Source organism: Cavia porcellus, unplaced genomic scaffold, assembly GCF_034190915.1.
Source record: "Cavia porcellus strain 051 isolate PalLab524CR breed Dunkin Hartley unplaced genomic scaffold, mCavPor4.1 scaffold_15, whole genome shotgun sequence".
In the NCBI taxonomy this organism is placed as follows: Eukaryota; Metazoa; Chordata; class Mammalia; order Rodentia; family Caviidae; genus Cavia; species Cavia porcellus.
Window position 1 is genome coordinate 72165950 of NW_026947498.1, and position 24283 is coordinate 72190232.

At 41.3% G+C, this 24283-nt stretch overlaps 1 protein-coding gene across 3 annotated transcripts in view; it reads right to left on the bottom strand.

The window, feature by feature from the left end:
- Nucleotides 1–24283, bottom strand: part of Wdr48 (WD repeat domain 48) — a 47057-nt gene that overhangs the window by 17218 nt on the left and 5556 nt on the right. For 2 of the 3 annotated variants that reach the window (XM_003464143.5, XM_023562590.2), the window contains exons 2-9: nt 12231–12371; nt 10291–10369; nt 9596–9678; nt 9341–9470; nt 7126–7214; nt 6701–6802; nt 2230–2454; nt 859–933 (exon numbers count right to left, since the gene is read on the bottom strand). In XM_003464143.5, the coding sequence (XP_003464191.2) occupies nt 859–933; nt 2230–2454; nt 6701–6802; nt 7126–7214; nt 9341–9470; nt 9596–9678; nt 10291–10369; nt 12231–12371 (924 nt within the window). Of the gene's footprint in view, nt 1–858; nt 934–2229; nt 2455–6700; nt 6803–7125; nt 7215–9340; nt 9471–9595; nt 9679–10290; nt 10370–12230; nt 12372–15733; nt 15849–24283 lie in introns of those variants that run through there. The other variant, XM_063225159.1, reaches the window with a different exon arrangement.

Genomic DNA, 24283 nt, shown 5'->3' on the forward strand with positions numbered 1-24283 from the left:
CAAATAGGAACACTTAATTACTATTATCAACCAAAAATATTTAGTAACAGTATAATTACTATCATATTAAGAAAAAAAGGGAGGAAATAGCATCCTTTGGGAGAAAACAACAGGCATAAAAGCTGGAATACTCTTCCAGATAAAATTATTTTGATCCAAAGTTGGCACAATGAAATTCAGACAAGAGATGTAAGTTTTTACACAGAGAGCATCTGACCTGCATATAAGCAGGAAGAAATGCAGACATTCTCTCTTGCTTTCCAGAGTCTGCCACACAGAAAAACCTGATTCTTTAAGAGTTAAGAGTTAACGATGCTCTGGATGCCTTCTCTATTTTGTTCTACTCCATCCTTGCTCTTCATGATATAAACAAAAAGGAAATAAACTTGAGAGCAGTTTTATGTGCTTTTTTTTTGAGACAGGGTGTTGCCATGTAGTGCAGGCTGGTCTCCTGCCTCCGCCCCTGAATGATGGGATTACAGGTGTGTGCTACCACACCTGGCTATGCTCTTTTATGTTTAGAAAAATTAGAATCCTGACAGATTTCTGACTTGTTGGTCCTTAGACTACCTACTTTCAAATGTAGTTTCATGCAGTCAGAAGTTATGCTAACACAGTATTTACTCGTTTATCAAACAACACATCCTTTCAAACACCTCAAATATATATCTTGGCTCCTGACAAAGAGTCACAGGTTTCATTTTGACTACTAATTTGACTATTAGTATCATCTTCAGGGCTACACCCCCACTGACAAAGGTTTTTAGGTTTTTGTCACTGCCCAAAAGTGCCTGGAAGGTTTACAATGACAAACCACATGTTCATAAATCTTCGCCAGGAATTCAGTGAGTCGCTTACCCATTTATTTACTGTAGACTTGGTTGTTGCAACCCAGATTGCAGGGGGAGGATCAGCTGATCTATCAAGCTCCATCTGAAAACAAAGCACAAAAATATTGCTTTATTCAACAACTGCATGTTGACTACACTAGGGCACGTGTTAAAGAGCCACAGAGGCAACAGACTATGGAGTCTCTCTGCTAAAGGAAACTGCAGTCCTGTAAAAGTGTAACAGGAATAACATCTTACCAAAGACTGGCTGAAGTTTTATGTGTGGCTGAGAGACCTAAATGAATACAGTCAAACGGATAAAGACTTTGCACAATTTTGTTTTTGCTACTCTAGTTTCTATATTTTTTCTTGATAGTACAACAAAGAAACACAGTTCTTTCCTTTTTGAAAATGTCTGCAGTAAAAACAAAAAACAAAACAAAACACAAAAAACAAAGCACCATACTTGAACAATCAACAGAAGAGGACCCTTTATCCACGGACAGGACCCCTGGAAACATACTACTATATATATTCTCTATGTTAAAAACACCGGATCCTAAACACATGTACATGTGATACGAATGGAAGTCCTCTAAACGTGCTCACTGCTCCTCCTCCTTCAGGGAACTCCAGATTTGGAGGCTGGACTCCACGCTCTCAGGAGTCTTCCTCAGGTCAGATATGTTCTTTGTAATTCTTGGTTACATTTGTGTCAAGTTCTTATCTTGCTCTGCAGTCTAGATACCCTGGCATGTGCAGCACTCCAACTGGAGAGTTTCTTTCCCATTAGCCTGCCACCTGCCCACATGCTGTGCTGGCGCAGCCTCGCTGATCTGCTTTCTTAAATGGTCACTGGTTTGCTCCATCAGGGAGTGCCTCTATGCCAGGTCCTCTCTTAATTATCAGGATTGCTGGGCAGGTGGGGACGCCTGGTTTTCGAAGCAGCTAGCTCTTCTTCTGCTTCAGGCGTGCTCTTCTACTCCTGACAACATGGACACATTTTCCACACTGTACTTTGTATCGGTGTCTGCTGACAGACAACCTTAACGGCTCACATTTCTCCTCCTATGGACAGCTCAGAGAAGTGAGGCAAGCGGAGGAGCAAGTGCGAGACACGCTCACAGAGTTCAGCGGGAGAGCCGTGCACCCCTGACGGCCCCGAGCAGCACAAAGAATTCAGCAGGTGACTGGCCAAACGGCCCCGCACTGACCCGGTTATCTACCTGGATACTCTCCTACCCAGACAGCTGCCATTCTCCTTGCCACCTAAGTCCTTCTTCTGACAGAAGAGCTTTTCTGTCAAGTCCCACAGTTAACTCATGTTCTAATACAGATTTTGCTATACTTGGCTAACCATGTAACAGCCTAAGTTACAAAACTAAAACATACGACATACCTTAAGAACCGGTGCTTTTTCTTCACAGATGAGCACTCGCATATCAGGATTTCTTAGGTCTGTACAATAAATCTTCCTGTCCCTTCCTCCAGAATATACATGTGTGAACGTATCATTGACTTGCAAGGCCCAAACTCCTTCATCATGTACTCGGTATGTTGCTATACATCTCTGCTGGCCAAGGGACCAAAGACGAATTGTCCCATCAGAACTGCCAGAGAGGCACTGCAAACAAAGAAGAAGTTAGAAACCTACTAAGGAATTCTTGCTTTCTTGTGCCTTGCATTTAACTTCTGCACTGATTCTACACCATGGCACACATCTGTCTAATAAATAGCCTGCATGTCCCTGGCAAAGGTTTCTGACAACCCTGGACCACAGTCTGAAATGCTCAAGCAGGAGACACCTCTCATAGGCCTCTGCCCTTTCTCCTTGGTTGCTTGTGGATCGTAGGTCTGCAGGCAAGTCCTGTTCTGATCATCTGCTGATGGGGAGAAGGGGCTGAAAGCAGTTAAAGATAATGCTGCAGTGAGCCCAGCAGCATCGGCCTCCCCACCTGGACCACAGAGCAAGAACTGTGGCGAGGCCCGGAACTGGGCACTTTACCAGGCCTTCCAAGTGATTCTGATATATACCAGATTTGACAAACACTGCACGAGGCTAGTCATGGTCCTAACTGTCTCATCTCCTCTCTCACGGTTTTGGAGTCCTAGCAACTTCGTAAGCCACTTGGATTCTACTGATAGCAATCAGCAGCAAGACCTAGTCCCAGGCTGACTACTCGCCCTCTACTACCTTGAACTCTTTGCAACTGAGCCTCAAGTGGGTTGACATTAGCAACTCTGACAATTTCCAAACACACAGGAGAGTCAACTATACAAAAGCTGCTGACACACACGTTAGGCTGAGCATACTGTGAGCCTGAGAGAAACAGGCTGACTTGGCCGTCCCAGACCCACACTTAGCTTGCCTGGTGTTCTCCAGCAGTTACTGTGGTGACATGCAGAGAGGACAAAAGCTTCATTTCCTTGTGAAAAAGAATGACTCTGAAGGAAAAGAACTGCAGGTGTTGGAGTATGAATTAAGTAAGCAAAGAGCTTCTCAAAGAAAAGACAGTGTAGGCTTGGAGATCTGGAAGGTGACTGAACAGATGAGGTTTTTAGAAATGTTAAGGATTTACTGGCCTGCCCCATGATTTAAGGGTCTTCTAGGCAGGTTTCATCAAATGAATATACTCTACGATGCTTCTCCACAAACTGCCAGGAACATCAGGGCTTTAATCATCTATTCCAAATAGTAGGCAAAATGACAAAGAGACTAATAGACCCAGAAACATTAAGGGTAAGGTTATAAGCAGATCATCAGCTTACATGTGGAGAGCCACAGCAGTCTGGGCTAGAGGTCAGGAGGTGGCAATACTATCAGTAAGACTCTGGTCCACACCCACCTACCAAGAATAAGGTCTAACGGAGGTGAAAGGAGGCATAGGTGATGATTTAGGTGATGATTTAGAAGTCCTCACAACCTGGGCGACTTACAACAAGGAAGCAGTATGTTCAAAATCCAGAGTACAGAGAAAAGCAGATGAGAAAATTTAGTTACATCAATCCTGATATAGAACACAGAATCTCTCATGGTAATCAGTTTCCTAAGCATACAAAACAATGAGGTCCCCAACAGACAGCAACTTCTTTTAGGGTATAATGTTGGCCATCACCTTTGCAGCATTAGGAATTCTAGTGCCTGCTACACTGCAGGTGCTGGAGGAGCCACCACAATATTTTTCACTGCTTCCGTATCTTCCCCCAGATAAACATGAAGATGTTCATGATGAAAGGACTTCAGAAATCACAACAGAAGGCCCCAGACTGTTCCACTGTGTCAGACTCAGTGGACTAAATTCTGAAGCTCTGATCATGCTGTTTTCCAGTGAAGATGGAAGCACCCATGGGCTGGGGCCAGCATGCTCATCAACACACGTCTGTGGGATGGTCACTCACACACACCGCCGAGACACAGCAGCCTGACATGGAGACCCGTAGACTTGTAAGTTAGGCTTGGGATTTGTACTGCCAAAAACAACTGAGCGATATACAAAGACCTGCTCAACTCAAGCCAAGGTGACAGGCTGTGCTGGTTCCTCAAGAATACAAGGAATCTAAAGACAAGTGACTCTCGGCACGAATCAAAGCAACTGTAATACTGACTGCCTTCACAGGAATAATTCCCTTGTGCAAAGTCTCACTTAAATTTAGTAAATGAACAGAGTGAACAGGCAGAGTCTCCCCCCCCCCCCCCCCCCGCCAGTGTACGTCAGTTTCTTAGTTGCCCAGGTAATAGCTCCTGCTCCAGTTCCAGCTGTTCCTGTCTCTTAGAAATGGTTAGTCATCGTGATGCACAGCTGGTCACTTCGATGCACACTGTAAAAACCAATCCCCAACTGACAAGCCATTCTGCCTCTGTACTTCCCGCTTGCTTATCTCATATATCCCCTAGGTCACCAAAGACTGGGGACTGACATTCTAGGAATCATCCTGACCACTGCACACTGACGTAAAATAAAACTGCCTCCAAATCCTGGGTGTCATTTTGGTGTTTCTGTTTGCTGTAGCATACGTCCCTAACTAACAATGCCACCAGAGACCTATATTACAAAATTGCATGGCCATCCTGCAGGACACAATATGCATTCTAGGCCAGAAACTAGCTATCTCTTCTATATTACAACAGATCAAAATTCAGAAAGTAGATATTTCTTCTTTCCTCTTTTTTTTCCTGAGCACTTATTATAGTTCTTTTGTTGACTGATTCACTAATATAATTGTGCTGTATTATTTGTAGTAAACTTCAGTCTGTAATTGCTAATAAGGAAAATGGATGAAAACCTATCAATTATGCACTCCGTAAGACTGACAGTTTTTAGAGTAGAGACACACTATTGTTCCTGCTTATAGTAAAATGCAGCTGACTTCAGTGGAAGTGCAAGTATAGCTCTGTACACGTGACAGTTAGATGACTTGGAGGAGCACACCCACTTGGATGAAACAGGAAGCAAGGCACACACTACAGTACAGAAGGCGCCGTGGAAGGCCTGCCGGGCCCACATCCCCATGGGCAACCAGAGATGCCGCTAGCCCTCAATGAAGTTAACTGAACAGGTCTGGGTGACCACCTCAAGTGCAGCCACGAAACTCCACTGCAGAGCGGCGAGAAGCTGCCAGCCCCGGGCTGCTTAGAGTCACTGAAAGTGAGGCGTCACAGAAATGTGACCGTTCTACAAAATGGCCTAGCTGAAAGCAAGACAACAGCTGCATATATATTCTCTTTCACTATACAAGCTACAGATTGGTTTTACTTTGCAGATGAAGAAATTGAAGACCAATGAAAGTGCAGGGCTGCCCTCAAGATACACAGTATATAAATGTCAAGATCCTCCCACTTCCAAAGAGTCTCTCCAAGTCACAGGGAGCTTCTGGTTCTGAAAAGTGCCTGCCTTGCTTTACTTTGCACGACTATCCACAGTAGAATCTAAACCCACTAAGCCTGGCAACCAAAGTTTTTCTGTTTCACCTGTCAGGTGATTTTCACTGTCCTGCCCAGAGGAGTAACAACAGGCTGAGGGTACCTTCCTCCTCACCAGGCCCTCACCAGCACGATCAATTCCAATCATGTTTTAACTTCTCACTGCTTTCGGAAAGAAAAATGGCCGGGCGACAGGTACGTGCTAAAGGGATACACTACCATGCAATGCTGTTCAGTTTTTGTCTATTATTTACATTGATGAAAATTATTTTTCCATTTCTATTTCAGAACAAATGAATTACGATTTCCTCATTCATATATTCTATAATCAACAAGCTAATGTTCAAATATTTCTGAGATGTTTTTTTCTCTGAAGTGCTGATTCTAAGTGGTATTAGAAAGTTAAATTTATAGACCAGTCAACGGACAAAAAATGTGAGATTTTCCACTTAATACGAAAGTGTTCAATATCAAACTCCCTTTCGCTTTACCACAGGCACAGGCACCCACTCCCCTACCCGCAAAACCCCGCCGCCAGTGCCAGGGACTGAAACCAGGCAGTGCTGCTGAGTTCTCCTCCTCCTTTTTTTTTTTTTGAGTCCTCCTTAATTTTATTTTCAGACTGGGTCTTCAATCTTGTGATCCTCCTGCCTCAGTCTCTCTAGGCGCTGGAATTATACACACATGCCACCAACATCCGTTTTTAGTTACTTTAACTTCTATGCATCTACTCATTTGTTTTGGAATTATTCTAAAGAAAATTTCTGTTTTTTCCTTCATTTAAAAGTGATGAAGCCAGAATAGTTTTAAAATATGGACTATATACGCAATTCTGAAGATTAAAATTTAGGTCACAATTTATAAATGAGGCTTCAACTTGGACAATCTCATGTGAAGTGAGGAAACCTCTGTTAAGGCCATCAAGTCGGTGTCACATGAAACCGCATACCTGGGTGCCATCTCTGTTCAACAGCAGCGCTTTCACATTGTCTGTGTGTCCTTTCAGCTTCATTAATTTTGCACATGTTCTTGGATCCCACACCCTTAAAACCTGTGAATTTTAACAGATATTACACAAACTGAATATATAATGAAATTTAAATAACTTTTACAAGTCAAAGACAACTATTAGATACTGCTTCAGTCAATGTCAGTTGTCTACAGCTCTTAACCTTGGAAGGGAGCCTTTTTAATGTCCCCAAATAGGCATACCCCCATTGCTATACATACAGCAGTTACATAGTTATACCCTTACTCACACAAATTAACATCTTTTAGCATCCGCCAGGCAAAACTGCCCATGTATTTAATAATTTTAGAGACCAAATTATTTTGGTTTCTTTGTTTTCTTATGGTTGTAAGGTTTCTCCTTACCTTCTCAGTGGACCCTGAGACAATGATTGTTCCAAGTTGATTCATGGCCAGGCTATAAATAGAATCTTTGTTCCCACTTAAAGAAGAAGCTATTGAGGATAAATGGAGCTAATGTTAACAAAATTGGCAGCTGTTAATTATTTAATTTAAAAAAACCCTTATCTTTATGACTACTGTAAGTGAAAGATATTCACTATAATGAAGATAACTCTAAACATCAGTATCTTTATTTTTTTGGTACTGGGGATCGTACTAAGGATTTCATACTTGCCAGACAGGCGCTTATGCCACTGAGCTATATGCCACTCTAAACATCAGTATCTTTATTTTTTTGGTACTGGGGATCGTACTAAGGATTTCATACTTGCCAGACAGGCGCTTATGCCACTGAGCTATATCCCCAGCCCAACAACAGTGTCATTAAAACGTACATTTTTTCTGGGTTTGAGTAATACAATTGCCTGGTAAGTATTTGCTTAACAACTGCACTGTCATCTAAGAACCATCTACATAAGTAATATATTTTCAAAAACATACTTGTACCAATAAACATGAAAAAATGTCCACATTCAGAATTAGTCAAGGAAATACAAGTCAGCAAAAATGCCATTTTCACATACCAGATCAGAGAAAAACAAGGTGATACACTGAACAGCAAGAATCACGTTTACATCCTGTAACTCAGAACTCATTATCACAGAAATAAAAAATCTTCATGTAAAACTGTTTATACTGTAGGACCGTAATTTTGCAGTAAACATACCAATAAATCCTAAGTAAAGGAATTAACACATATTAAGTGTTCAGGAAAACATCTACTGGTAAGTATTTGAGGAATGTTAATTATTATTATTACTTGTACAAACAAAAACCTTGTGTAGAATCTTCTCTAGTAATTCTAACAAGGCTACCCACAGCAGACTATCTGCTAAGCCTAATCTCTGGCTTTGAGAAGATTGGACTTTCACTGTGCATGCTTCTCCTCTTGAGTGTCTCTCTGAGGCAGGCTTGACATGTGGACAGTGAGACCCTACTAAAGAATCAGGATGGCAGTCCCCTGCAGGTCTAGCCCTCAATCCCTGGGCTACCGCAGAAGCAAGAAGACCGGGAGCAGTGTTTAGACATTCACGTGTATTTCCTGATAAACACAGCCAAAGAAAATTCAAAAAATTATAAACACTAGACTTTTGACTTGCCGTTTTTGGCATAGTATCAGGTTTTATTAGAACTACATTTTGTCTTGAAGCAGGATTTTACTATGTAGTTCAGACTAGTTTAAACTCACTACACAGCCCAGGCTAGCTTTCAACTTAGTTGATTCTTTTGTCTCAGCCTCCCGTGCCAGAATCACAGGCACTCATTTACAACTACTTTAGCTACATCAATGCGTGCACTCTAAAGAGTCACGACAAAACAGACCTATGATGGAGAGATCTAGATAGTCCAAGCCTATGTCTTGAACACAGATTTCTCAGTCTAGGCTAAACCAAAACTGTACTTCTAAAGTCCATTCTGACAACTGGCCTAGAGTGCTCTACTCTAGGCAAGTGTGATGCTGAATTTCAAATTTAAGTTATGTAAGTCTGAGATCTGTTAGTTTATTAAGCAGCTATGCTATTAACTTTGTATTAAAATCTCTGAATTGCTTCTAGAAACACACTTCTCGTCTCTTCTGGAATTCACTTGATTTTTTTTTTTTTTTTTTTTTTTGAGATGCTTTGAAACAATCTTTTGTAATTGGTCTTGGAAATCTTTTCTTTTCCTGGGTACCTTCCATCTTGGCCATTAATTCAAAAGCACTTAATATATAATAACACTTTTAAGTCACCAAACTGCCTACTTTGTCATGTAATCACTATATCCTTTGATAATACCTGCAGAGTGTGTGGATTTGGGCCAGGTAAAGCTGTGTGAAATGTAAAGTAGTGGTCAGATAGGCTCTTCTATCCTGCAGGGACTTACTTTAGCTGGGGAGCTAAGATACACACACGGACAAAAAAATAACCAGGTGACACCTGGAGAAGTGACCACGTTTAGACTGTACTGAAGAACTAGCTTCTTGTTTAGTCATACTCTTAGAGGCTCAAATGCCAGGCAGAAGCATTCTGAAAATATGAACCCCTGGTCTCAATGCAAACCTATTAGAGATGTTTTATAAATCACTCTTTATTTCAATTTAGGTCACTTGCAAAGAAACTTTGTTCAAACATCTTACTTGTGACAGTGTTATTTGAGGCAGTCAATGCTGTCAGAGTATTCACATCCCAAAGGAATATTTGTCTGTCCAACCCAGCTGAGGCTACAAGTTCTTTATCCTTGGCATATGCTAAGGCCTTTACATAATCCTGTAACAGAACAGACATACTATGTTCTAATCTGCAAAAAGAAAACAAGCCATAAGAAGTACTAAAATCCTAACTTAAGATACTGAGAACAAAATCTTAAGATAGGCGTGTTTCCAGTGCTTTACCTTATGTGTCCTTAATGTTGACATGCAAAATCCCTTATGGGCATTCCATACTTTCACTGTTGTATCCGAAGAAGCAGATATTACTAGAAAAGGAAAAGAATTAACGAAACGTCAGTGGTATGACTCGGAACCTTTAAAGCAGAAAAGCTTAAACAAGGTACACTATCTCCAACTAATGCTCACACTCCTACTCCGACAAGCTCCCTCTAGACCTAACGGACACGGCCTTGTATGCTATCCTATCCTACACACACATACTCACACTTTTTTTTAATAGGCAGGGCAAACTTTTCTACTGCTTCAAGTGAAGGTCCAAATAATTTGACTGAGAGAAAATTTCTTTAACTCAGACATCTAAAGTAATAAATACATCTTTTTAAAAAAGGTATTATTAATAAGGTGAAAATACTTGTGTACTGGAAGTCTCTTTATATACAGTTCATCAGCGGGGAAAGCTAAGCCATGGTGCTCAGAAGACCGGACCGCGGCTACCCTGCGGCAAGGTTCACGGGCTGAAAGGAGCAACGAGGGGCTTCGCAGTCCACTGCTCCCATTTTACAGGACTGCAGTCCTAAGGCTGGAGTACTTTTCTGTATATATGTCAAACTTCAATAAAGAAACTTACATAAAAATGAACAACATTATCAAGATGAATTAAAACTTCCAGAACCCCAGTCAGCCAAAGAAATACTTACATGTTTTCCCGTTACAACACAGCACAATGTCATTCACCCAGTCAGTGTGGTGCTCCATAGACGCTATGTATGGGTCTTGCTGGAAGAGAAAGCATATGAGTTTATACTAGAAAATGAAACACATTACAAGTCATAGATATGCTCAGATTCTTTGACTAGTGTGACACACTGCTTCAGGTCTTAACATTGACAACTGACTCCAGAGAACTGCTAATGGATGATGCTTCCAGCCACCAGATGGTAAGCAGCTGTTCAGGACAGCTTATGGCCCTCTAGGTTTCCAGCATCATTGTTTCATCTTTATGCCTCATGATAGTGAAGGCAACAACCTCTGGCTGAGGGGAAGCTGCAGGCTGGGAAGGTTTGACTCCGTGATGGTGTAGGCTCACCACAAACAACAGGGGAGAAGCAAGTCCAGGACTGAGGAAATGCCATCTGGACCTTGGGTTCCATTCAGAGACACTCTGACTCTTCTCATCTGGCCTAATCACCAGGAGAAGCACTTTAAAGAGCAGAGTCTAGTTTCACCCTACATTGGAAACAAGCAAGTCTGAGACACTATGTAGACAAAGAAAATAGCTTGCTATATGGTTATCTGAGGAATATCCCATTCAATCTCCTCAGAAAAGGAAGACCAGAAACAGATGTTTGAGGAGAACATAGGCATATTTCCAGATTTTCCACATTAGTTCTTTTGAGTTTTTAGTTTGTTTGAAATATTGTGAAATGTGAAAAAGATATATCCTAGTTCAAATATAAGTATCAGGAAGGATTTAAAAGCTGAACAGTAGCTGGGTGAGGTGGCTCATGCCTATAATCCCAGCACTGGGAGGCTGAGGCAGGAGGATGGCTTCCAGTTCCAGGGCAACCTCTACAAACTGAGTTCAAGCTCTGCCTAATCCACATAATGAGAACCACTCTCAAAAAACCAGAAACGCATAAACAAACAAAACAACAGAAGAAAGCCAAACATACTTTTTAAAATTTTCTATGTTTTTGACATTGGGATACTACTGTCTTCATTGGCTACTGAATTCAAAGTCTGCTAGACTGAATCCACTTAAAAATACCTTATCTAGCAGCTTTGCTAGGAAGTAGTTCTTTTTCTGCACTGAACATGAGACTTGTATAGCTTGCTGAAAAGACACAGATTTTTAAAACTACTAAAACTAAAAGGTTAGTTAGGTTCAAATTCACCAGCCCTTACAGTTTCCTCACCTATGAAAGGGATCAGAAGAGCAGCCTTGAAGGCTTACTGTCAGAATGAAAATCACAATGAAGATGAAAGTGGAGAGACGGTCCAGCACACAGCTGAGGACTCCTAACTGCTTCTTCCCCTTCTTAGGTGTTTTTCCTATGACACTCAAGATACAGGTCATCAACAGAACACCGGGAGTCCTCCCCATCTGAGGATTCATCTTTCCATACACGGTATCTAACCCTGCTCCTCCTTGTTGAGGGAAGGAAGAGTTAAACTCCTGAAGAAGGGGAGCTTCTGTTCCCATAGTTTTATACCAAACTTATACTATCAAAAAAGGTCCCAGGAGTTTTTTGGGTACTGTGATCACTTTTAAGTTAAGAAAATATTGTTCAAAATCAATCACAGTTGTAAAAGCATACCCAACCTTTTAAAAAATACGTGGTTGCCAAGAAGATTTTGGGGATCACACTCAAAGCAAAAAAATTGTTGAAAATAAGCATTCTCTACCAGCCAAGCATCACTGCTCCTGCTTTGGCTACAACAGTGTACTTCTGAAACTCTCACAGGGATACTTTTGTCAGAGGTTCATGGAATTCTGTTGCAACAGCTTTAGAGAGTGAACCAAACACTCACTGCGCACTGCGCAAAGACCTTAAGTCTGAAACTGAAAAAAGGCAACATATTAGACAGTCGCTCGTCACTAGTCACCGAGCGCACTTCAGACATTAACGTGGCTCACCTTGTGCTGACTGACACTCCATATTCTTATGATGGAGTCCCGGCCAGCCGTGAAAAGTCTATTTAGTGCTGGGTCCAGCTGCAGGGCATTTACTCCATTTCGATTGTACTTCTCCACTTCGTCTCGAATAACATAGGAAACCTGACAAACACATCAACAGACACTTTGCATTAAGTTACAAGGCATGCAATGAATAAAAAACTAGTGGCCCACTCCAATATATAACTCATTCTTCATTTTTTTTCAGTCCAAGAGCGCAGTACATAAGGGTTACACTCTGGGTGTTGTTGAACAGGTGCATAACACATTGGAATGCTTATTTCATGCTCTTTACTATCCTCCTCCCTGTCCTCTTTCTCTTGAACCCCTTTCCATTTGAGAAAGATCTATTTCTACTTCTTATTATCTTTTACTTTGCCCTGGATTTACAATTTTAGTTTCTCATAACTTCATGATATTTGAGTGTATGTGTCTGACTTATTTCACTTGAATTATGGTCTCAAGGTGCATCCATTTTCCTACAAGTGACTCGAATTTATCCTTCCTTATTGCAGCGTAGTACTCCATTGATTATAAATACCATGTTTTCTTTATCCATTTGTCTGCTGATTGACATACAGGTTGCTTCCAAGATTTAACTATTAATGATTGGCTGCTATAAATGTGAGTATTCCCCTTCTAAGTATCTTTTTCAAAGAGTCAGACGATCTGTTACAGCGGTGCATGCATAAAACTTATTTTTCAAATGAATAAAACCTTTATTTTACTCTGTAGAGACTAAAGGTCTGAGGAGAGTGAAATGACATAACTGACAGTCTTGTCCAACATGAGCAGGTTTCCTGTCTCCAAACTGGACTCTTCTACCAGTCCTGTTTGTCTTTAATCTATTTTCATAAAGTAGCTAGGCTAATCTTTTAAAAGTGTAAATTCAAATGTATCTAATCTCTGTCAAACATGGCCTGTTGCTTACAACTGGACGTGGCTTCCGCGTGACCTCAGGAGTCTGGCTCAGCTCTTTTGCCCTGCTCTGTGCCCTCGGCCTGGCCCCCAGCCGCTCCGGACCTTGCCAGCACTCCCCTCTGGTAGCATGCCCTGATCTTGGCCTGCCCCTCCCGCTACACGTGGGTTTCTGCTGAAACCCTGCTTAACCAAGGACAGACACTTGCACTGACTTGACGAGCACAACGCCACGGAAGGGTTAGGTTCTCACACCCAAGTTTTCCTGCAGGGTCCTTTTCTCTACTTTGGCACTACTGATGACTTCTGTCGGTCCCTTGTGAAAACAGGAGAATCAACTAAAAACAGTAACTGGGCAGGCCAAACTTTTCTAATGTAATGAACAAACAGTTCAAAACACAAGGGGGAGCTGGGAAGATGGCTGGAATCTTTGCTACTCTAGAGGACAAGGCAGGACGACAGAGAGCCTGGCAATTTAATTTAGCAAGACTCTATCTCAACATAAAAATTTAAAAAGAGGTTGGAGGCTTAGTTCAGTGGTCAGGTGTACACTTAACTGAGGTCCTGGGTCCAATACCAGTAACTCCCCAACAAAAACAAAACCCAAACCAAACCCTAAACCCAAAATGGGGTCAGGGGAGGCTAACCAATTATAACAGCAACGAGAATGAATACCTAGAAATACCTTTCGCTAACAAGACACATAATCAGTAGGAAAAGGTACAAAAAGGAAAACCCTCTAAAGGAAGACATACCATCTTGCAGCACAGAAAGATTCAAAATGGACAATTCTTTCCTGAAAGTAATAGAAACTTACAGTCATCTATTTTCACAACAGTCTTTAACTCTAAGGGGAAAGCTACTACAAGCCTGTGGTGTGACTGAGGTCTCACATCTGAAAAAAAGGGTCTCTAGACAAAGGGGGGCGGTAGATAGCAAGGGACTCACTATACTAACTCAGACTGGAGCTTTTAAAACCAAGGAAATGTTTACAGAGGGTGCAGGCCAAGGGTGTGGGAGATGGGACTTCCCAAAATACCCAAAATGAAGAAATGGGAGAAGCGAACTGTGTGGGGGTGGGGCAGGGTGGGTGCACAGGGGTACTGTGTGCAGAAGTGAAACTGCCTGCTGCCACCGCTGGGGCCTGGGCTTGTCAGCCCCCGTGAGGTCGGCACTTGTTCCTGCAGGATTGAGAAAAAACGTCTCCCTTTCCCCACACTCCACTTTCTCCACAGGATCTGTGCCTTGTCACGGATCAGCGGGGTGTGGACTTGTTCCTCACATTCCCTAAATCTGTGCTTTTAACCCAACACTGGTTTGAATTCCATTGGGATTCTTTCTAGAAGTTGAAAAAACATACAATAAGTTTTGGAACATTCTAACATTTTAGAAATGAAGATAAGCAGCAAGCTATATTTTAAAATCTTAAAAAGCAGTATTACAAAGCTACTGAAATCAAAGTGCAGTCTAAGAAGAATATGTAACAGAGATCAAAGGAATAAAAATTTGGAAACATTTTCTATTATGATATAAACATAGTGTTTCATATCAATGAACACATATTTAGTAAATTATCTGGAAGTATCTAGTGATTGCACAGTATTGGGAAAAACTGTGTATTTCTTTTTCCTATATTAAACCAAAATGTATTTTCATATGGAATAGGAGTTGAAAAAAAAATTTTTTTTTGTATCAGGAAATGAACTCATGACCTCACACTTGCCAGGCAGGTACCTATGCCAGTGAGCTAAATCCCTAACCCTCAAAGTTGAAATTTAATAAAGTAGTCATAGAAACAATTTTTAAGACCAACAAGTAGTCTCTAAAGAAGACTTTTGTAACACGACAAGATTACCAAGGCAATTGGTGATTTGACCAAGCACAAGTCAAAGCTTTTCTGTTTACAAAAATATTCAAAACTGCACTATTTACAACAGCCAAAAAGTGGCAACAATCCTTGTGATCTAGTCATTAATTGAAAGACAGATAAACAAAATGGGATTTACCCTTCGAAAGGGCCAGGGCTGTATATACAAACAGTTACAAGGTCATTACCTTAATTCAGCTTTTTTGGTACAAGTAACCACAACTGACATTTACTCCAACCAGTTTAAGATTTTTTTTTAGAGGAGAATTTAACACAAGGATATAAAGATATCTAACAGAGTCTAAGAGTAGGAAACACAGCTACCATTCAAAAGACATTTAAAAAATCAAATTATAATACTTTTCTCCCAAAATCCTTTAGCAGTTTTTCACTAAATTACAAATCCAAAGCCCTGAAGTGTCTTGTCCAATTCTGCACTCTTGCACTCACCATGAACTTTCCCTTGGTGGTTTCACGACAGCCAGGAACTCCTCATTCATCGCTCCTTCCCACCCTGGACCCTCTCAGGTACAATCCCTAGGTCAGCAAGGCTCTCCCAGTTCCCACAGGAGCACTCCTCCCCCGGCTTTTCTCTCTCCTGCCCGCCCCCCACCCCCAGTCTTAGAGGTCAGGCCCTCTGGCAGGCAGGTCCCCCACCCGCCCACCTCCCAGTTCTCACCACACTCCAGATCCACTTCTTCCTTACTGCGGACTTTCTCCATCAGCACGGAAGTTCCAAAGGGTAAGTAACTGTTCTGGTTTGTTCCTCTCACTACTTTCTCCCCAGCACAGCGTCTGGCATATGTGGTGACATGCATACAGGTTACAAGTATGTGGGAAAGCCATTAGAAAACAAGTTGGTTTCAGTGTTATGTTTGGTCTCTCTTAATTGGGGGGGGGGGTGCATGTCAAGTTCAGTACCTTTCAATTCCTCTAGGGCTCCAAAGCTGCTTACCTGGAGTATATTTCATTTAACCGAGCCTGTGGAATATATCTGAATCCTAATTTCCAATCTTGGGAAATAATCTGACTAGATTTCAGGTCTCATTCCAGAGAGAAAGTATTCTTAGTGGCTGGGCCCATGAGCCCAGCATGCTGTAGGGTGAGGCAGGAAGACTGCTTTGAGCATGTGGGCAGTGTGGGTGGCCTACACAGGGAGACCCTGTCTCAAAAAAACAAAACTAAAACAAACAGAGATAAAGTAATTTTTAGCAAAACAAGTCTGGCACAACTGAACCAGTCTGTACAACACAGATGTGTGATTAACAAAGGAAAAGAATTAAAGTATTCTAGTTGGATTATTAAAAATGTTGATGCAGATCCAGATCGATGTGGAAAATCTCAATCTCCCCACCCTCTTCTCTCTTCTGGTACTGGACTGCACCCAGGGCCTTCATACTAAGCTACATCCCCAGCACTTTTTAAGTTTTTTTGAGTTTGAGACAGCATCTCACTAAACTGCTAAATTACCCAGGTTACAGCCTGAACAAGTAACCAGCCTGCCAGAATGCTGGGATTATAGGCATGAGCCACCATGATAGAAAGACACTTGTTCAATGAAATATTCATAATCCAACAAAATGGTTTCAAATTATGTTTTGAAATAAACACACACTTTTGGAAAGCTGTATTTATAAAATTATCAGTACTTATTTCTGAGTAATGGGTTGTCTTTTTGTATAGTCTGAGTGTTTTACAATAGGGATATGTTATTATGTTTTTAGAATTCATACCCAAGGAATTTTTGTTTGTATTCATAAAATTCAAACAACACTAAAACACTGCAGTGATGGCTGGGGATATAGCTCAGTGGCACAGCATCTGCCTGACAAAGTCAGTACAGAAAAAAAAATTGTAATGAAAGAAAATCCTACTGTTGGGTAAGACTTCTGTGAACTGAAGTTCTCTGAAGAAACTGCATCTGTATTAAAGATCCTGTGGCTTTACTTTTGCTGACTAGAACACTGTGACTGTGGAGAGACAGAATGTTGTAGGTTGAGAGCCAAAATTATCTTGGGTTACTTTAGGCCTTTTACTAGCCATTTACCTTAACTTTTTTTTTTTTGTTCCAGGGATCGAACTCACAACCTCAAGCTCGCCAGGCAGGTGCTTATGTCCCTGAGCCAAATCCCCGGCCCTACGTTAACTTTTATATCCAGCCTAACATTCTTGGGACTGTTAGGTAAACTTCTAGGAATCTACCAGTACACTAAGGAGACCTCTAGCCTCCACCAACTCTAAAGCTGAGAATACTACCAGGTAACACCTCTAAACTCCAAAAGCCTGACTGATCAGGGCTACTGCTGCTGCTGTGATCCCTGCACAGTGCTTCTGCCATACTGTCACCCTGGCACCACTTTCGCGTGTGGCCCAGACTTGCCCAGAGCACAGCTTCCTGTGATCTTCAGTAATTGTAGCTGCCTTCTACTTGCTATCTGGTACACACTTGTGATTCACTGCTGCTGTCAACACAACATCTGATTCTACTTGCTCTTCGTATGATAACAATGGTACTTTAGGTCTGAGAAATCTTCTTGAATCCATTATTTTTTTTAATCCATTATTAGTAGCCATCTGTCTTCTTTGTTCTTTTTTGAACTCTTCAGCCAGAAGTTGAAACTTGAAAACTGATTCTTCATCTTTTATGCATTCTAAACTTTTTTTGCTTACTTTTTGAAGATTCGCTTTAGTATTTTGTAACTACTATTAATTTTTTTTAGCAAATTACAATATGATGAAAAATAGAAACAACACTTTCAAGAAGGAGATGGCTAAATAAGTCACCATTCATTCATTCATTCTATGTGGTCTTTAAAGAGTAACAAAGAGAGTTATGTGGTCATTAGAGAATAAGAGTAAGAAGATACATTTCATACAGTGATAGGTTCAGACACTTCATATTAAGAACTTGTTAAAGAAAAAAATCTGGAGAAAGAGGAAATTAAGGTTTATTTCTTTCAGTAAATATTTATTAATCCCCCATTAGCTGCTAGGCACTATTCTAAAGGTTGAGGGCACAGTGGAGCAGCTGAACTAGAAGAGCAAATCAACTGAAGCTTTTCTCCCCAACATATAGGTAAGCCTTTGCAAGCAGAAGTAATGGGTGTAAAGGAAAGACAAGAGAAGATGCTGGGGATAGAGGCAATAACTGAGTGAACAATGTCACAGAAAAATTCCATTCAGACAGAGTCGAGTACAGACATAGGAAAAGATGAAAACTCATCTGACTACCTTGATTTGTCTCAATCAATGCAGAGGCTACGACCTGGCCTTGTAGTAAAAGGAGGGAAAGCCAGGCATTTACACAAAATATGCCCTTTATTTTTTTTTAGACAGTCTTGCTAGGTAGTTCAGGCTGCCTTTGAACGCACTAGATAGCCCAGGCAGGCCTGGAACTCGCAGTGATCCTCCTGTTTCAGCTTCCCAGGTGCTCAGATTAAGACTTGTGCCACCACTGGAGGCAAAAATATGTATTTTGGAAGAACCAATTAAAGAGATTCTAACAGGGAGAAAAACAATAGGGTAATAGTCCCCAGCAACAAGTAGCCAGGTAAGTTACACTGTAAGCATTTGCACTTGGCTCAGTAAGCAGCACTGAATTAATTTTCCCTGCCATATCTAGGACTGAAAGAAATCAGATGTAGGGTCCACTGAACTTCACCATGATCTGACTTAGCATTTTGAATACAAATACCTCTGGAGTTGCCTGGCACAAAGGCACACCTTTAATCCCAGTACTCAGGAGGCTGAGATAGGCTGATCGTTGCTGAAGGTGAGGCTAGCCTGGGCTACACAGTGAGCTTGAGGGCAGCCCCAACTACGTAGTAAGACCCTGTATCAACAAAACACAACACAACCCCCAAAAACCTCTACAGTTACTGGTAGTATGCTAGAGGGTAGAAATAACCACAAGAAAAACCTATTTCTTTGATCATCATTTTATTCCAAGGTAATCACATTGTTTTTCTTTTACTATTCTAACAAATAAAAAAAAATGTAGTGGCTTACACCTACTCATTTCAGTTGTGAAGGTCACAAGTCAGGCTGAGCAGAAGCTTCTGGGCTCATCCCAGTTGCAGTCTAACTCAGCTCTTTGCAGCTGCAGGCCTGCAATCCCTGTTCTGTTTCCTTGGTGCTGTCAGTTAGGGTCCCTCCTTTCCATGCTTAGCAGCTGTCTGCCATACTTTCTCATGCTTTCTATGTTGCAGGAGAGTTACTCAAATTTCTTTCTTCTAACAAGTCTGTCTTCTGCCTTCAGGTGCAGAAAGTCTTCCGCTTTGAAGTGCTCACAGGATATAATCTGCCTACCACAGTAACTAAACTATTTTTATATAAAAGGAAACATGTGTATATTATGAAGTAAATACAAAATTTACTTTAAAAAAAAAAAAGAGGTTGGGAATGTAGCTCAGTGACACAATGCTTGCCTACATACATAAGGCCCTGAGCGTGGCCCAGCAAACATGTGCCCTGTGCGTGTGCACACACACACTCAGAGTGGGAGGGAGGGAGGGGATGAGAGCCAGAGAGAGAGAGAGAGAGAGAGAGAGAGAGAGAGAATATAAATAAGAAAGTGAGACAGCAAACTGATGAGCTTTCAAAGGGAGGATACTCAAGACATTCCCCCAGGATCCCCCAGGCCTGCACATCTCTGCTTGCGTGTCTACAGACATCTTGATTACACTGAGCTCTGGATGGGCTTCTCCAACTATTTTCCTGTAGTTAATTTCAGTTAGTGGTTACTCCATGCTTCAGGCTAAGACGCCAAGCTTTGGTGCCATACCCATTTCTCTTTCCTGCAGCTTATAACCTGTCTGAAGTGTTATTATTAGCTCTACTTTCAGGACCTATGCAGAATTAAACTCTTCTCATCAATTCAGTCAGAACCACTACCTTACAGCATCTGGGTTAAAAAAAAACAAAACAAACAAAACAACACCAAAAAACAGCAGCTAGGCTAATGCCATTAAACTCTCATGTATAGGAGTCCCCCAATAGTCCTGAAGCTTCAATGAGAGACTAACAATAACCAGTAAAATACAGCTGTAACAATATGCTGCAGTAGAAGTTATGCAACCATGGCTCTCTTTCAAACTACTGTCCTTTCATTTTCTCACTTGAGGGGAACACGTCATGGCTTCTCCTTAGCACACATAAATGGCCAGAACACTACTCCTGTGCTTCAGATCACTAGGCAGTGAAGTAAGGTTACCTGGACACCAGCACTGCAAAACGTAAACAGCTGAGTTGACAATCAAAATGATAATGTAGACACCTACTGACTACCCCACGGTGCGCACACGCACACACACTAGGGGTGCCCCAATACAGGAGTGCTTACCTTTTAGGTGGGCAGGGCAGCGTGAGACTGCATCCCTGCCACCCGGCACAGCACACACTTAGGCAGTCACAGGGTCACAGGCCTGTAATCTCAGTACCCTGGCAGGCAGAGGCAGGAGGAGCACAAGTGCAAGCCTAGTCCGGGCAACTTAGTGACTTAGACCCTGGCCCAAATAAAAAGAGCTGTGGATACAGCTCATTCATATGAAGGCCCTGGATTCAACCGCAGCATCACAAGCAAAACAAAACTCAGGGATTTCTTTCTGGGACCTTCCATTTAACACATCTGGGCTGTGGCTGACTGAAACAGTGAGAACCAAGCTGCACTTCTGCCTGCCACGGGCTCCTCGGCTGCAAACCCAGCCGCTGTCCTGCACTCCGAACTCACCAGACCCGGAAGGTTTCCCCGCAGTCCATCTCGCAGTCCTCTTCTTGTACTGCCCAGGCCCACTGCACTGGCCTTCTCCACTGTTCCCTAACACAGGAGACGGGCTCTCACCTCAGAGCCTTTGCACTGGAGCTTCTCAATGGAATGTTTTTCCACAGAAGCTTTGTGGCTATTTTATCTCTCATTTTCTCATTTCCTTCAGATTCTTACTCAAAGTCAGCTTCTGAAGTGAGACCTTCTCTACTGTACCTCCTACTGTAACTAAACATTTTACTCCCTCCTCCTCTAGTCCTAACACCATCTTACCATTTTTTAAGTCTTTAGAGCCCATTTTCTTACAACATTTTATTCTGAAACGTTTAGAAAAAGTAAACTGAAAGAATTATACAATTAAAAACAGCATAAACTCACCATATAAATCCTTTGATTAGCTTTCACTCACTTTACTACATATCTGTCCAACCATGAGTCATCTTTTAATGGCTTTTAAAGTAAGATGCATATCACTAACAGCCTTTCTCTCCAAATACTTTAGTATGTATACTATTAACTAGTTACAGTGAGTCCCTGACTTAAAAGCTTTCAAGCTGCAAACTTTCACAGGTATATGGTGTCAGACTCATTTTATTGGCTTATGAATGAATCTGACTCAAGAATGTTCTCCTGTGAGTCAGGAATACCTGTATTTGTTTCTAGTTCTTAAAAGGTAAAACTTACAGAATAATATGTATCACAGATATAGTACTTGTGACAAATCAACACACTTATGTGATACAATTCCCTGCAAAGATAAATAGAATATTATCACCCTAAAACATCCTGTTAGTCTGTTCCCAGTCAATCTGTACACTCCAACCCCAGGAAATCTAGCTGTTTTCATCAGAGATCACTTGTGTTAGTTCTACAACGTTTAATCAATGGAACCACACAGTTCTTGCGTAAGGCTATTTTTAGTTCATGGGCTATGACTTTGTTTGTTCGTATTTATTAGTTAATTTAACACTTTTTTTGGTACTGGGGATCAAATTCATGACCTCATGCTTGCCAGGCTGGTGCCTGTGCCACTGAGCTAAATCCCTGGCCCCATATCAGTTAATTTCAAGTATTTAACAAAGTAGCCTTAGCTGGGCATGGTAGCACATGCCTGTAATTTCAGCAGTCTGGAGGTGGAGGCAGAAGGATCACCAAAAGTGAGGCCAGTATGGGCTACATAGTGAGTTCAAGCATAGCCAGAACCACACAGCGAGACCTTGTCTCAAAAAAACCCAAAAATAAATGAACAACAGAAATAAAATTAGGAAGCCAGGGATTTAGTTCAGTGCACAAGAACCTGCTTTGCAAGCTCAAGCTTGTGGGTTCAACTCCTGGTACCAAAATAAATAAAGAAATAAAAATAAAAAAATAAGCTGGGCAGGGTGCTTGTAATTCCAGGACTCGGGATGCTGAGGCAGGAGGATCCTTGCGAGTTCGAGACCAGCCTGGGCTACAAAGTGAGCTCAAGGCCAGCCTGAACTGCACAGCAAAACTCTGTCTCAAAAAGACAGAAAATAAATAAATAAGAAAATAAAAATAAAAAAAAAATAAAGACACTCTTCTAAAGCAGAGGCTGCAAAAAACTGCTGTGGGACAAATCCAGCTTGAATCCATTTTTGTAAACTAGTCTTACTGTAACAGCCACATTTTCTCATTTAAGTACTGTGTGTGGCTAATTTCAAGCCATAATGGCAGAGCTGAATGGTTTTTACACAAGAAGGTAAAGCCTAAAACATTTACTATCTGTTCTTTGCAGAAAAAACCCGCTGATTCTTGTTTTGTCTGCTGCCAGTGAAAATTTTTATTACACATTATACACAAAAAGCAATTCACTTTGGATGTACAGCTAATTTCTAAGGTCTCCTTTAAAAGCCAGAATTTAGTATCCTTCTGCTTTCTTTTAAAAAGTTTCAAGGATTAAACCAATCCAGAATAGGGGCTCAGATTCAGGAAAAAAAACTGAGCTCTACAAGGCCCAAATATTTCTAAGGAGAAGGGGAAAAATAGTGTAGAAGACCATTAGCTTTTTGTTTCTCCTTCTCTACTTCTGCCTACAATATTTCCCTCAAGACATTCAAATTGGGGCTGGGGGTTTAGCTCAGCGGCATAAGCGCCTGCCTTACAAGCAGGCGGTCGTGAGTTCGATCCCCGGTACCGATAAAAATGAAAAAGACACACACACACACACACACACACACACACACACACACACACACACACACAAGACATTCAAATCTAGAACTTGTGAAGGATCTGTTTAAGAAACTCTGCTATACTGGATAATCTGGTGAGCGAACACAAGGTCTTGGATAAGGGCAGCCACCATGTCACTGAGAGGAAGGCCTGAAGCTAGGGGTTTGGGAATAGAAGACAACTCATGCGGAGCTTAGTAGTTAAAGACGCCTTTATCTTACTTCTTAGAGTACAGTCTTAAATCAGCTGGATCAAGATTTGCGTCAAACTAGCACTCTCTCTATGGGTCAATATATATCCGTTAATTATGTGAACCTGGCTAAGACAGGTTTTGAGTCATTTCCAACCTGTCATAGAAGGTCACATACTCACAATTTTGAATCATCACCGAGTGCTAGGGTATGGTTGCGGCTCCTAACTCAGAAATACTAGCTTTCCCTTCTAATTTTCCCCCAAGAATTCCAAAACAAATGAAGGAAGAGACTATACTAGGAGGAAAGACGACAGCACAGACAGCCAATCAATAAGCAGGTTCTGGGAAAATTCTAACACTATGAGACTGCCAAAGAGTGAAAAGACCTGGAAGGATATCTTGGTTTCCAAGAAAAAAGCTGCGTCATATATCTGAACTCAGACATGCTTGATCACGTTTCTTTTTATTTTGGGCCAGAGTTCAAACTCACAATCTTATACTACTAGGCAGGCGCCTGAGCCACTGAGCTAAATTCCCGGTCCTTGATCTTGTTTCTAATAGTCACAAATCCATCCCTTCCCCATCAAACCACCTCCAACTTCCTTAGAAACTGAAGACTGAAGGACACGTACTCATTTCTCATTGTACCCATAATTAATGTATAATCTCCACTAATTACTTACCAATATTAAAAATCTTAAGACTCTTTTTGACCCATAGGTTGACAACAGAGTTCAAGATACTGTCTTTTGGTCTAAGACACAGTCAGTCAAGAGGCAAAATATGTTTACTCCACCAAGCATCTGTATGTATCTTTTCCAAAATGCTGGATTTAAAAAAATTATGAGTAAAGTAAAAAGGTCAAAAAACTATATAAATTTTATTTATATTTACCTATTATTTCATATCCATTTTATTTCAAGGAGAATAACAAAATGAACTAAAACAAAATTTCAAAACAATCAATCATGGGGCAGCAATAGTACATATATTGTGCATTGTTATCCCCATATTGTTACAGGCACCTGAGATCCCTGGAAATATTATAGGCAGTCAGACAGGGCTGGGTCCTTGAAGAAGCC